We start from the raw sequence: 15,472 nt of genomic DNA on the forward strand, positions 1-15,472 counted from the left end.
CATTCACGCTCCCACCACCAACGCGTTAGAAGACCAAATTCCCTGCACTCTTGCTAAGGGTAGATGTTACCAGCATTCTTAATTTTCACTCATCTGATGCGGAGGGGGGCGGGGGGCTATGTGTGGAATTGATGGGTATTTAATATTCATTCCCTTATAATTAGCGAGGCAGTGAGGCTGTATAACTCTTAGAGGTTTGTTGCCCAGAATCTGCTTTTAACAAGATCACCAGGTCATTCTTGTGCACATTAAGGTCTGAGAAATCACAACCCACTCCTTAACAAGGTCCCCAGGTGATCTGTATTCATGTTACATTTTTGAGACACGCTGGAGTCAGAATCTGCATTTAACAAGGTCCCCAGGTGATTCTCCTGAACAGTAAGTCTGAGAAGTGCAGCGTGGGGGAGAAAAAGCACATGCTCACCTTTGCTAATAACGTGTGTGGGTTTAATCTTTTCTGTTAAGAGAGGCTAGAAAACAGTATTTCAATTTATTTGAACTTGCACTTCTTTGCTCATAAGTGACTTTGTTTTTCCAACTTCTTACAAGCCATATATTTTTCTTTCTGGCGACCAGCTAGCCACGGATGCTTCTTACTTTGCTTCAAACATACCAAAGCTGATTGTCGTAGAGCCTTTGCTATGGATTCTTCTCCCAGAAATGCTCTCTCTCTGCTTCTTCCCATGGCTGCCTATTAGATCAGGTGCTAGCTCGTAGGTCTCTTCTAGCCAGACTCAGCTACCCTCCCCTGCATCACCCACTCTGGGTCACACCACCCCGTGTCATCTTGATTGTGGTCCCCATTGTTATCCGAAGTGACCTTTTGCCCTCGTTCATTCATTCATTCATTCGTCCTCTAGCTGCCCCGCGGGATCTTGTTTGTCTTGCGTGTGGCTCTGTACCCAACACCTGGAACGGAGCCACGCAACAGCGAGAGGTCAAAAAATGATCAGTTGAACAAATAAATTCTTGGCAGATGAAGAAGTCAGACTTGCTCCTGTCTGCCTTTACTTCCTGTTTGGGAACCATTTGTACCTGGAAAACGTTTACCCGTTCTTTCATTCCTGTATCCATAGTGGAGAAAAGGTAAGGGACAGGACAGCGCTGAGGTGAGCAATGACTTTTTCTCTTAAAACAGAAAGCAATTACTTGCGCCAAATTCAATGAGTAGCGTTGAATTCCTCGTTTAATATACCTATACTGAAGGTGTTATGAAAGCAGGGAAAATCTGCAGCTCCTGAGGGTTCCGTAAAGTCAACACAGTCTCGTTTGCTTCCCATTTATTTCCATGGAAAACAGCATCTGCGCCTCGTTAATTGGAACCACCAATGCTGGGTGAGTGTGAGCTCTTATTATACGTGATAACTAGTACTGGTAAACTAATACTCGTACTCCGTTATAGTGATTGTTAACTCTTACCCCCTCGGCACCAGACGTTGTTCTCTGTACTTTGCATACGGAAACCCATTCGTCCTCACGACTGCCCTAGTCATATGAGCATTGCCATTTTACTGATGAGAAAACGGGAGCACAGAACAGCTTTCCCAAGGTCACACGGTAACAGAGCCAGGATTTCAACTCAAGCTGGCTCTAGTCCATGTGTTATTACGTTTTACTGCCTCTCAATCTTTATGATGCTCTGTAAAGAGATGTAGAGGGATAAGGAGAATCTTTTGTAGAACTCAGAGGGCACTGTTTAGCTCTTGGCAAAAGACTTAAGTGATCAAAATTACAGATATGTTCCATTTTCCCTTTAAAAAGTGGCAAGGTTGAAAATTTGACTTTCTCTGGAAGGGAAACACCCTGTGGAGGAAGTATTTTGAAACGCATGTTCCACCGTAGTTTCTTTGTTCTGTGACTTTGTTGCCGAAGGACAATGAAAAGGTGTCGCCCGGAAAAAAAACCTCATTCTGCGTGTTTAAACTTAGCGATAGAATTTTCTAATCTGTTTAAACATTGTCCAAGCACAGCGGTTTGAAATCCATCTGTTAAAGACGTAGTGATGTGCCCTCTTTAGTTTAATTTGCAAAAGCCTCGGGTTTGATTATCAGGGAAGATGAAAATTTATGAGCTGCATGTCAAGAAAATAGTCAATTTGTATGACTGGTGAATGGAATTGGAGGAGAAGTGTGATTTATCATAGCCATTGAGTGATACCCTGCTTTTACGTAGATCTCTAATCTAGGAGTTATATTTTTTGTTTTGTTTTGTTTTTTTACATTTATTTATTTTTGAGAGAGAGAGTAGAGGACAGTGTGAGTGGAGGAAGGGCAGAGAGAGAAGGAGACATAGAATCCCAAGCAGGCTCCAGGCTCTGAACTGTCAGCCAAGAGTCCGATGCGGAGCTCGAACCCAGAAACCGTGTGATCATAACCTGAGCCAAAGTCTCATGACCTGAGTGAACACGCTTAACCAGCTGAGCCACCCAGGAACCCCTCAATTTTTTTTTTAATGTTTATTTATTTTTGATAGAGAGTCAGAGAGACAGAGACAGAGCGCTAGCCAGGGAGGGGCAGAGAGGGAGAGAGACGAGACACAGAATCTGAAGCAGGCTCCAGGCACTGAGCTGTCAGCACAGAGCCTGACGTGGGGCTCGAACCCACGAACCGTGAGATCATGACCTGAGCCAAGACGCTTAACTGACTGAGCCACCCAGGCACCTCAGTTTTGGGGGTTTTTTTGTGTGTTTTTTTTGTTTTGTTTTTTTTTTTTGTTTTTTTTTTTTTTTGTTTTTTTTTTTTGTAGGCTCTATACCCAGCGTGGGGCTTGAACTCACCCCCCGGAGATCAAGATTCGAGTGGTCTACGAACTAAGCCCGCCAGGCGCGCCTCCATTTTTCTTTCAATTTTTCATTTAGACCCTTCAAGTCAAGCCATTAAAACCATACATGGTAATAAACTTAATTTACACAGTAACTTTGAATAGATGTGTTTAAAAAATCATAAAACGGTGCCTTCAAAAAAATGAAACAAATTTTATCAGTTGCTGTCATTACTTTTGTGAAAAACAATAAGTTTGCCTTTGTTTTTTTTTGTGTTGGAACAATGCATGCAGGGAAAATGCAAATCAAGACCATAGTGAAATATCATTGTATATTCATATGTCTGATAATACCGAGTATAGGAAAGGATGTGGCTCCACAGTATCTCTCTCTCCCTTTGCTGGCAAAAATGTAATCTGGTGCCAGGACTTTAGCATAATCTCTTAAAGGGTCACCTGCAATCAGAAAATGTGTACATTCACTTAAACTCTGACACTTTTTTTTAATGTTTATTTATTTTTGAGACAGAGCATGAGCAGGGAAGGGGCAGAGAGAGGGAGACCCAGAATCTGAAACAGGCTCCAGGCTCTGAGCGGTCAGCACAGAGCCCGACGCGGGGCTCGAACTCACTAACTGTGAGATCATGACCTGAGCCGAAGTCGGACGCTTAACCGACTGAGCCACCCAGGTGCCCCAAACTCTGACACTTTTTTTTTTTTTTTAAATTTTTTTTCTTTTCAACGTTTATTTATTTTTGGGACAGAGAGAGACAGAGCATGAACGGGGGAGGAGCAAAGAGAGAGGGAGACACAGAATCGGAAACAGGCTCCAGGCTCTGAGCCATCAGCCCAGACAGAGCCTGACGCGGGGCTCGAACTCCCAGACCGCGAGATCGTGACCTGGCTGAAGTCGGACGCTTAACCGACTGCGCCACCCAGGCGCCCCGACACTTTTTTTTAGAAGGGTCACAGATGATACCCACACGCTTCAGAAAGACTGGGAAACAACCCAAGTGCCCACCACCAGGAGGGCAGATGAATAAACTGTGCTATTTTCACAGCAATGTGGATGCTTTTAGCAATATAATATGGGGGATTCCTAGAAAATTACATACACTTTTTTAGTTCTTGAAAAAAACTAAAATTGTGGGGCGCCTGGGTGGCTCAGTCGGTTGAGCGACCGACTTCGGCTCAGGTCATGATCTCGCAGTTTGTGGGTTCGAGCCCCGCGTCGGGCTCTGTGCTGACAGCTCCGAGCCTGGAGCCTGCTTCAGATTCCGTGACTCCCCCTCTCTCTACCCCTCCCCTGCCTACACTCTGTGTCTGTCTCTCAATAATAAATAAACGTTAAAAAAAACTTTTTAAATTAAAATTGTGTCTTTTAGGATTACATGCACGTGCAAAAGAACTTACTGAAAAGAAAGCAAAGGAATGAAGTGTATGGGGTTTAGGTTGACAGCCGTGAAATTGGAGGAGGGGGCCATAGGAGAGACTCTACCTAACACTGATGCTCCCAGCTTTGGGCTCCCTTGTATCTCTTATACCCTAATAAGCCAGGGACCAAACAAGCCACCATTCAAGCCAGCAATGAGCAGTAATGACCAGGTGTCCCGTACCAAGGATTAATCCAATCCTGGGCACCTGAGCTGATGAAATGCCATATAAATATCAAATACAAACACATACACACCGCAGGCAGTATAAACGGGGTACCGGCGATCTCCCATCCTTCTGGCTGAGGGCACTTCTCCAGAGGCAACACCACTGTCCCCAGTTTATCCAGTATCCTCTTGAGACATTCCACCAGACACAATAAAAGTAAGCACATGATAGGTTTTCAAATGGCTTTATGTGTATGTGTAACTACACCCACATCCCAAAGAAAAGTTTAAAGGTTGGGGCACCAGGGTGGCTCAGTCGGTTGGGCATCCGACTGGGACTCAGGTCATGATCTCGCAGTTTGTGGGTTCAAGCCCCCCGCCTCAGGCTGTGTGCTGGCAGCTCGGAGGCTGGAGCCTGCTTCGGATTCTGTGTCTCTCTCTCTCTGCCCCTCCCCTGCTCATGCTGTCTCTCTCTGTCTCAAAAATAAACGTAAACATTAAAGAAAGAAAGAAAAGTTTAAAGGTTAAAAAAAAATGGCTCTATAACTTAATCCCGGGGCACCTGGCTGGCTCAGTCCGTAGAGCACGCGAGTGTTGATCTCTGGGGGGTGAGTTCAAGCCCCACGTTGGGGGTAGGGATTGCTTTTTTTTTTTTTAAGTCATAAATAAGTAATTTAACCTTGAGTGACCTCAGCTGGCATTACACAACCATCTCTAAAGTCAATTCAGAACTTGAAAATCAGCGGGAAGTTGGAGAACAGCTCAGTTTTTGAGAAAAGTAAAAATGCTCATCCCGCAGGCCCTACCCCACGATTTGCCAACGGTAACCCCAAGGAGACGAGTTACAGGCGGCTGCCGAACCCCACGGGGCCCGCCCTAGCCACAAAGTAAACTTTCACCACCCTCGCTGTTAGAAACGCAGATTCTTAGGCCCCCGTCCCCACGGATTCAGAGCCGAGCCCGGGTCCTTTCTAACGAGGGCCCTCTCGTGATTCGCAGGTTTGGGCAAGCTTAGGGTACAGCCCCGCCTTGAGCAACTCCCCAGTTTGTAGAAAGTAAACACCTGAGCGGTGTAGGTGGCTCTCTTGCTCCCCGTGTTAACCTGATGCAAGGACGGGTCCCCCTCGGGTCTCATCAAGGTCCCAGCCAGTCTGAGCTTGAACGCCAATTAGCTCAACACCTCCCCGCCCCAGACCACGCCTCAGTCACCTGCTAGGCAGGCCCACTCCCCTGCTGGCCCCGAGGCTTCTCGCGTGTGGTCCTAGACCTGGGGCGCCAGAGTCACCGGACGAGGGACGGGGTTTGGGGGCGCCGTATAGAAATACAGATTACCGGGCTCCGCCGCCTGAAGCCAAAACTTTCCGAAATCTGCATTTTTAATGAGCTCCTCCATAAAGTGGTTCATCTGCCGTTGGAGACTCTCTGGCCTCATTTAAATTTTAAATGCGAACATGCTGGAGGTCGTGCTTCTCAGCCTTGGCTGCACGTCAGAATAACCTGGGGAGCTTAAGAAAAAAATATATATATATATGTACACTAATGCCCAGGCTTCAGCCCAGACCAATTAAGTCGGAATCTAAGAGCACGGCCTGTGCAGCCGCAGCGGCAGTGGTACCACCTGGGAGCTCGTTAGAAATACCGAAGCTCAGGCCCCACCCCAGACCCACTGAGTCAGAATCTGCATTTTAACGAGATCCCCAGTGATTCGTGCGCGCAGGAAAGTTGGAGGAGAGCTGTGCTTCTGAAATTTTAATGGGCAAGCGAATCACCTGGGGATCTCGTTAAAATGCAGACACGGTCTCTGCAACTTTAATGTGCATGCGAATCACCTGGGGAGCTTGTTAAAATGCAGATTCTGATTCGGCGGGTCTGGGGTGGAGCCCGAGAGTCTGCATTTCTAACGAGCTCTCGGGTGGTGTGGGCTGCAGCGGCGCGGCCCGCGCTTCCCCGGGACCCCCCGAGGCCTTGGCGCCGGGCCAATCAGCCGTCAGGGTTCTTGATAAATCGCCCTGCTCGGCCGAGGCGCAAAATTGCCGGGACATGCGCGCTCCGGTCGCGGGGTTGGGGGGAAATTTCCGAACTCCGGGAAGCGGTCGTGGGAGAGGCGGGCCACTGGCGTGCGCGGCGCCGGGGGCCGCGATCCGCTCGCCATGTCGCGGCGCAAACAGGCCAAGCCCCAGCACCTGAACTCGGAGGAGCCGCAGCCCGCGCGCCCGGGGGTCGCCGACGCTGCCCCCGAGGGGGTGGGGCTGTCGGGTGAGTAGCGCTGCGGGCGCCCCGCCCGGGGGTTGCGGGCGGTTGTTCGGACGGTCCCGGGACCCGCGTGGGGGCGAGGCCTCGCCCGGGGAAGGGCGGCTGAGGCCCCCGAGTCGAGCGCGGCGGCTCAGCCCTCGGCGCCCCCGCCGCGCGCCTCTGTAAATTACACCTCCTTGTGAATTCTCTCTCCCGGGGCGAACTACGCCGCGCCCCCCAAGCGCTAGCGAATCGCGAATCTTCTCTCCAAGGCGCTGGGCGGGCGCCCCGAGACCCTGTCCGAGGCCGTCTTCGGGGTGCGCCGGCGACCGGGTCCTGGACCTGCTTCTTTGGCGCTGGTCCGGGGTGGGGCGCCTGGAAGGTGAGCCTTCTGAGTGCGGCGTCCCGAGCCCAGGGGGATTTCCGAAAGACGTCTGAGTTTCCTCAGCACCCCGGCGCTAGGGGCCGGGGCGGGGGACGGGACACAGCAACGAACGAGCAAAACTCCCGCTCTTGCTCGAGTTTAGGGCCGAGTGGGGTCGGGAAAGATGGGACTCGAGATAGAGCGGTGAGGCGTAAGGTGCGTTAGGGGTGAGCGCCGGCTGCAAACCTGAAGCAGGGGAGGAGGTATTTCACATGGTCCGGGGAGAGCCTCCCCGAGGTGGGCATCGTCAAAGGGTGCGGGGGAGAGGCTTGGAGGTGGCTGGGGGAAGAGGAACCAGGTAGGAGGAACGGCCAGTGGGGGGCGCGGGGGGAGTCGTCGAGGTTGCAGCCTGGGGTGGGGGAGGGGGGCGGGTCCGGTAAGGGACTTCACCTTTTACTCTAAGCGAGGCTCTGGAGGGAGGGGTGTGTTGAGCAGAGCAGCGCCACGGTAGGACTTAGCGGGCCGAGCCAGCTGCAGAGTGGCTGGAGGGGCTCGGAGCGAAGCTACGAGGCCCCCCGACTACCCTAAGCCCTCAGGGCGTTATGGTCCGTGGAGCCTCGGTTTGTGGAGAGCTTTGCTAACTCGCTAAATTCCTGCGTCCACCCTTGGGCACCGCCCCCATTGGAATCTCTGGGGTGAGGCGGGGCTGGGGAATCTGCATTTCTAAAGCGCTTCCGTTCTGATAATCTCGGCCTCGGATTAAGGTAATGTAAATTCTCACTCGATCGCCTCTCCCTGCCCTTCTCCCGCAGTTCGTTGAGAATCTCTCCTTAGTCCCAAATGAACTTTCTTCTCTCCCTCTCTCTCCCATTTTCTCGGCCCAGGAAGGGAGCAAGGGACCTCGGGTCAGACGTCCAGCAGTGCAGATTGTTCTGGTGTGGGCTTTGAGAACCACGTATCCAAGGAGGTGGAGGAGGGGAGAAACTTAAGGAAACTACTCCTCAAATGATAGTATCTAAAACTGAAGTTTGGCTGGATGGTATTCCCATTAACCAAAACTCCCTAACTACCTTTGTGCCCAAGGACTGTGATGGACCCAGGTTGCCACTGATGGGGGGGGGGGGGGGGGAGCAGGCCCCCTGCTGATCTTCTAAAAGAAGAACTGGGGGGTGTTGAATCTTTTGGGGGAAGCCATTATCAAAGAGCATAACCCAAAGGACCCCTGGCTGTTGGTCAGTGCCATGGGCCTCTTTTCTCGAGTATAGTGTAGAGACCCCCTCTGTTTAGAAGGCTTGTGGTGGTCTGTACCGTGCAGTATTTGGGGTGCCCCTGTGGGAGCAGGGCATAATCAGAACTAAACACTAGCTACCGCCGCAGAGACAAAAAAACCTTCCGACTGATGCGGTTTTCCCCCTGCATCTTCGGTCTGTTGAGCCGAACAAAAGGCCCACCTCCTTTTTGAGGTTTGTGGAGGTCTTACTTTGCTTTAAGGTTAACTGGCAAATGGGTTTGCAACTCAGATAGGCTTTGGAAGAACAAAAATACAGCAGGTCACCTGGTAGACTTCAGTGGTGACCAGTTTAAAAAAACAAAACAAAACCAGAAGAAAGCCCTGAGGATAACCTTCTAAAAGGGAGGGCAGTTTTTCCTAGGGCTAAAGGGCCCACTGTGCTAAACGGGGTCCTGTCAAACGTGGCCCACCCCCCACTTTGAGATGAGAAGGGACTCTGTCCCAGTTGCACGGTGCTCAGGAGAATGTGGGCTTCGAGCTTTCGATGGCTTCGTGGATGTTTAAAAGAGAAGGAAGTCCCTTTGGGGGGCCCTTCCATGCCACTCCACCTTTTACCTGGATGCCCCTTTCTACCATTTTTTTTTGTTTTGTTACCACTTTCACCCCTCAGTCTCTTCAGCCTGTTTCCACACCTTCGTGGCACGATGTGTCTCCCTCCCGTGGAGAATCGTGGCTCACGTGCATACACGTCAATAAAAGCCATAATGATGATTTAATGACTTATGTAACAGGTCCTTTTATATATACTAAGACTTAACCTTCACCTAAACCTACGAAATCAGAGCTGTGATCCCCATTTTAGATACGGAAATTGAGGAATAGGGAAGCGGGGCAACTTCTCGGGGGCCACAAGGCTAATAAATGATAGAACCGAAATTTGAAACTTCGCAGCTGGCTTTGCGGTCAGTTCCCGAAACCACGGCGCCTTACGATCTCTCACGTAGATTTCACTTTTCAGTCTTCCTTGGTATCTGCGGGATTAAAAACCCTCCAGAATTTGACTATTGTCTTTAATAGGCATTGCTAGAGTGCAAGGTTTGGGGTTTGCTTCCAGGGCACGTAGTGATGGGTTTCAGATCCGGCAGGTGTGCGTTCTGATCAGTTGGAAGACTTTTAGCCCCCTGAGCTTCAGCATCTCCTCTGAGCCAGCCCCTCAGAGCTTGCGAAAGTGTGGTTGCCAGGGGTGCCTGGGCGGCTCAGCCTGTTAAGCATCCAACTCTTGACTTAAGCTCAGGCCATGATCTCCGTTTGTGAGTTCCAGCCCTACATCTGGCTCTGTGCTGACAGCGTGGAGCCACCTTCTGATTAGGTCTATCTCTCTGCCCCTCCCGTGCAGGGGCGCGAGTGTCCTTTCTCAAAAATATTTAAGGTGTGGTTGGCAGGTCAGCATCAGCTGGGAACTTGTTAGATAACGAAAAATCACCAGCTCTCCAGATCCACTGAATCAGGAACTCTAAAGATGAAGCCCAAGCCGCCTGTGCCTTAATAAGCCCTCCAGGTAATCCTGGAGCACTTAAGCGTTGCCTTGGCATTGGGCTCCTATTTTAATGTGCACAGGAATCACCTGGGGATCTTGTTAAGGGGCAGATGGATTCTGTTGGTCTGGGACCTGAGGTTCTGCTTCTCTAACAAGCTTCCAAGTTACGCTGATAACTAGAAGCTCTGGGACCACCCTTCAGGTAGCAAGGGCTTAGAGTATATGCCGTAATCACTGGGGCCTGTTTTAAAAGTATGGGTTCCGGGATGCCAGGGTGGCGGTTGGTGGATTTTCCAGCTCTTGATTTCGGCTCAAGTCCTGATCACATGCTTTGTCTTGGGAGACCGTGCCTGGCGTCAGGCTCTGTGCTGATAGCGTGGAGCCTACTTGGGGTTCTCGCTCCCTGCCCCTCCGCCGCCCTCACTTGATCTTTCTCTCCTTCTCTCTCAAACTTAATTTTTTTTTTTTTTTTTTTTTTTTTTTTTTGTTCCTGGGATCTGCCCTTAACCCCAACCCCTAGTTATCTGCGATGAGCACTGGGAAGGTACATTTAAAACCTACAACTCCTTGGGGCGCCTGGGTGGCTCAGTCGGTTAAGCGTCCAGCTTTGGCTCAGGTCATGATCTCTTGGTTCATGAGTTCGAGCCCCACATCGGCCACTGTGCTGACAGCTTAGAGCCTGGAGCCTGCTTTGAATTCTGTGGCTCCCTCTCTCTCTCTCTCTACTTCTCCCCTGCTCATGCTCTCTTTCTCTGTTTCAAAAATAAATAAAAACATTAGAACCTTCAACTCCTGGGACGACTGAGTGACTCAGTCCATTAAGCAACAGATCCTTGATGTAGGCTCAGGTTATGATCTCCTAGTTTGTGGAATTGACCCCTGCATCAGGGTCTGTGCTGACAGCACGGAGCCTGCTTGGGATCCCCCCACCCCCACCCCATCTCTCTGCCCCAACCCTGGCTCATGCTCTTTCAAAATGTTTTAAAAATAAATAAAACCCACAATGCAGGTGATCCTGATACAGGTGTGGGGGCTCTCCTGTACATCGTAGGATGGTTTCAACATCCCTGGCCTGTACTCCCTAGATGCCACTATCCCCTATGTGTGTGCACATCTGACAGTCAAATGTCCCCAAGCATTGCCAGATGTCCGCTGGGGGCAAAATGACCCTCCGTTGAGAGCCACAGGATTAGGTCACTTGTTCACATCCTGTTAAGGGGCTCTGAGCACCACACTATTCAAATGTGACCTCTGCAGGCCTTTATTCCTCAATAGTGTTTACATGGCACCAGCTGGGTCACATACTGAGAACTTACATTGTGCATTTCTTAACCCTACAACTCCGACAGGTCAATGATCCCTTCTTCAAGGGTAAACTGAGGCTCAGAAAGGTTAAGTTTCAGTTAGCAAGTTGCTGAGCAAGCCCTGTACTGGAGTTGATGTCCTTCCCAGTGTGCTCAACAGCCTCTCCTGGTAAGAGGTTCGCCTTGACAAATCTCTCCCGGGGAATGGAATCCTCCTTGTATACCAGGAGCAAAAAGAGTTCCAGTTCTTGGCCTCTAATTCCTACAGGAGCCAAGGCATATATATTTTAAGACTGCAGACCTTGACAGCTTTTGTTTTCCCTTGGGTTTAAATCTATTTGGAGAGAAATCACTTTACCTTTTAGGAATACTTGGTCCTTGTGACAAATTCTTAAACCTCCCCATTAGCTCAAACCACGTGAAACTGTGGGACCATTTTGGCCCACAAAAATGTCCGTTTTGCATGATCCTGCCATCCTGGCAAAAGGATACCGTGAACTTCGACGTACCTGGTGCTGGGCTTCAAAGACGAGAGCGTGGCCAGTCTGGTTTCCTCTGTCCCACTATTCCCCTGCCCTGGATTACTTTGAAATGAATCTGATACCTAGGCCTTGTAAGTATCTGTCCCTAAAGGATGAGAATGCTCTCAAAACTGATTTCATCTTCGCAATCTGAAGGGATTTTTTTTTTTTTTTCTTATCGAGCTTTGAGTGTTGATGTTTCTCGTGGTCTTGACTGGCTGTTCAAGTGTGTACAAATCAGGATTCAGAGAAACTCCTGATCGCAGAAATCATCTCAAGCCTTTGACTCTGGTTCCTCCCTGCCCCCCATCTTTCTAAAAAATTTTTTTTTTTTTTTCAACGTTTATTTATTTTTGGGACAGAGAGAGACAGAGCATGAACGGGCGAGGGGCAGAGAGAGAGGGAGACACAGAATCAGAAACAGGCTCCAGGCTCTGAGCCATCAGCCCAGAGCCCGACGCGGGGCTCGAACTCACAGACCGCGAGATCGTGACCTGGCTGAAGTCGGACGCTTAACCGACTGCGCCACCCAGGTGCCCCATCCCTGCCCCCCATCTTTAAGCGAGGTGTTGAAACCATGGTCTTTGTGTAGGAGTTCTGTGGTGCTGGAAGTGTGGTCTGTGACCTACTGAATGGAGACCAAGCAAATTCAGAAATTGAGAAAGCTTTTAAAAATAGCTTGATGTTTTCAAGGCACCCAGCTTTCTGTCCTCTCAAATAACATTTGGCCTTTTTGGTCCTATTTCACTTGTAATTTGTGTTACAACTTATAAAAAAAAATGTCCACGTGTGATGGATCAGAAAACGTCTGCAAACTAAGTTTTCCCTAGGTCATTTGAGAAGCACTGTTGCAAGTTTTGCCTCCTGGATCTTGCCAGTTGTATGTCATGTTACCATTTCCCTTGTCCCCTGTGTTTCCTGGAAGCTGGTAGTTCAAGAAAGGACTTCTATAAGGCCAGAGCGTACTTGGCTTTGTTTTTGATGTGTCGTCTTTTTTTTCCCCCCCAAGGCTGTTCTAGCCTAAGACGCACCATGGTGGTTCCATTTGAGAAAGTAACGCTTTTTTTTTTTTTCTTTTTTTGTCTCCATTTCAGCTTCAGAATTAGATAATGATCCCAAACCAACTTGTCCCACCGTGGATGGCGGTGATGCTCAGAAAATCCCTGCCATGGCCCTTGCCCCAGAGTCGAAGGACCAAACCGTGATGCTTGGAGAAAGGACCTTCAACTGTTGCTATCCAGGTGAACCCCAAACGTGCCGCGTGGAGCCCCTTCTCTGTACCGGGTGCTGGCGGACGAGCTCTGCCTCACTTTACCCGCTGAGCCCCTGTGTTGTGTTCCCACATGGTCCTGGCACACAGGAGCGTTCTGTGTGTTCTAAGTATCCTGTATGGCATCTGAGCTCAGTGTGACTTCCCAGAACTTCAGATTTCTGGTAGCTTCTTTTTGGAGCTTTATTTATTTATTTATTTTAGTGAACTTTTTTTTGTCACAAACTTTTTAATGTTTATTTCTGAGAGACAGAGCACGAGCGGGGGAGGTGTGGAGAATCTGAAACAGGCTCTAGGCTTGAACCCACAGACTGAGATCATGACCTGAGCCGAAGTCCGATGCTCAACTGACTGCCCAGACCTGCCCAGCTTCTTTTTTAAGAAAAGCTGTTTGTTTTTTTTTCCCCTCCTAGGTTGCCACTTCAAAACTGTTCATGGCATGAAAGATCTGGACCGCCATCTGAGAATCCACACAGGTATCCGTTTGTTTGTTCAAAGCTTGAATGTTTAAAAAAAAAAAAAAATGGATATGAATTTAAGTGTTGGCGTAGAATGTGGTAAGCAGGCCAGGAAGAGTCGATGCCTCGTGAAGTGGTCTGGTGGGGTGGGCTGTGACCTCAAAGGTCAGAAACTAGGGGAAAAGTGCCGGGAAACCTGTTCCAGGAGATTGGATCAAGGCTGTTCACGAAGGGCTTTTCTGAAGATTCTTAAAGTATGAAAGATGGCTCCGTAACCAGACAAGACCAGGAACATTCCAGCAGAGGGAGCAGCAGGGGCGGGGCTTAGAAGGCACAAAATGAGTGGAGGGAAGGCTCCGCGGAGGCCCTATGGCCCTAGTAAATGTCAGATGAGCATAATGAGGTTGCTTCTTAAAGGTTCCTTCTTGACAGCAGCCAGCTGCTGAGAATACACAGAAAATGGGCTGGAGCAGGGGAGTTTCCATGATCTACAATTGGGGTCTGTACACTGTGGGCCAGATCTAACCTGTGCAGCTCATTTGTCGTCTGTGGCTGCTTTGGCCCCACGGTGGGCATTGAGTAGTCACTAGAAAGACTGTGGTGCACAGATGTCTAAGATATTTACTCTCCGGCTCTTTACAAAAACTTTGCCCACCGTTGGTCTCTGGTCCTGGTCCATGGGAGTTAAGATATTGGTCTGTGGGGCTCCTGGCTGGCTCAGTTGGAAGAGCATGTGACTCTTGATCTTGGGGTTGTGAGTTCGACCGCAAATTAGGTGTAGAAAGGACTAAAAATAAAAATGAATTGAAAAAAATTACTGGTCTTTTGGCTCTTACAGAAACTGAAGTGGCTTAAACATGATCCACTTTCTCTCGAGTACGACTTAAGAAGGGAATACTCCCCAGCTGGTAGAATAGCCCTGTCATCCTTAATATAGAGCTTCATCTCCAAGGCAACTGCTCTCCCACTCCCGACTCGGTTAACCACTGGGAAGCAGAAGTAGGGGAGGGGCTTAAAGCATCCCTCCCTCAGGCCATGTCCTGCCCCACCCCCGAGCAGAATCCCTGATGACTCCTGGGATGGCAGCAGAACTTGGTCATGGCCACATCCTGCATCAAGGAGGGCTGGGAGGTCCTTTCCAGAAGGACAGCCTCCTGCCCAGCTGAACTTGGGAGCTCCAATAATCAGGCTGCTTTCTGGGCGATGAGTCATCTCTGCCAAACGTGGGCATTGTGCCGTGCAAACAAGAGAATGAAGGGTCCTTCTCACCAGGGAAGGGTAGGTCATGAAAGGGGGAAAGGGGTGTGCTGCAAGCACGAGGGCAACAAGAACATGGAACAGTGCCAGGGTGGACCGAGAAAGCTACCAGAGACTAGACTAATAATCTATTGGAAAAATACAGAGCGTGTTGGGGATACAGGAAGGAGGCAAGGCCCTGTCCTTGGGGTTCAGAGTCTGTGATCTGTCCAGAAGGGGGAGTGGACAGATGGCTTCCCTATTGGATGATTAGGCTATTTGTGTCCAATGCAGATGTTCTAGTTGTCTGAATCTCTTCACCAGTGGCAAAATAGGAGAGGGGTCTGGGCGCTCACAGCATCTCTCCCTCAGGGCATGACCCCGAAGGTAGTATCCCTCATGATTCATGGAATAGTGAGAGCCAGCTAATGGTGGCTTTAAAACCAAGGTATTTCTATCCTGTGACCATCCAAATTAGGTATGGTGGACAACCCCCATGGTTCCGGGGAGTCGGGCTCTACTGTTGTCCCTTTGACACCCCGAGGATGTAGCTCACCTAGGCATGGGCTGAGGAGGCTTCCTGCCCCTTCGAGGTACATCCTGGAAGCTACATGTCCCCTGGGTTCATGTCTGATGGGCCAAAACTTCATCACGTGGCTACTTTCAGCTGTGGAAATGGAGGCTGACAAAGTCTTTGCCCAGCTTATAAAGGTTGTTTACAAAAAACCCGGAACTGATACATGGGCCAGATGGCATCCCCAACAGATCTGAGAGGCAGGGGCGGTGACGTGTGCAGGTGATCATTTAAGGCTTCAGCTGGACCTCTGCCAAATGGATAGAACAGTGGTTCTCAAAGCACTGTTTAGAGCTGCTTTTACATCTAAATTCGAAGACTTCCCCCCCCCCACCCCAAGTTTGTGTTTTATCCACAGTTACTGCATTAGAAATTAAAACCCGA

The 15,472-nt window shown here is 49.6% G+C and overlaps 1 protein-coding gene across 1 annotated transcript in view; it reads left to right on the forward strand.

Moving 5' to 3' along the window:
* The window catches only part of ZFP64 (ZFP64 zinc finger protein), a 91,844-nt gene that overhangs the window by 64,783 nt on the left and 11,589 nt on the right, over positions 1-15,472 (forward strand). The window contains exons 6-7 of the mRNA XM_047068854.1: positions 12,645-12,791; positions 13,234-13,296. Of these exons, the coding sequence (XP_046924810.1) occupies positions 12,645-12,791; positions 13,234-13,296 (210 nt within the window). The remainder of the gene's footprint in view (positions 1-12,644; positions 12,792-13,233; positions 13,297-15,472) is intronic.

Source organism: Lynx rufus, unplaced genomic scaffold (assembly GCF_022079265.1).
Source record: "Lynx rufus isolate CCGP_SWC_20201006 ecotype Redwood Valley unplaced genomic scaffold, mLynRuf1.p SCAF_8, whole genome shotgun sequence".
In the NCBI taxonomy this organism is placed as follows: Eukaryota; Metazoa; Chordata; class Mammalia; order Carnivora; family Felidae; genus Lynx; species Lynx rufus.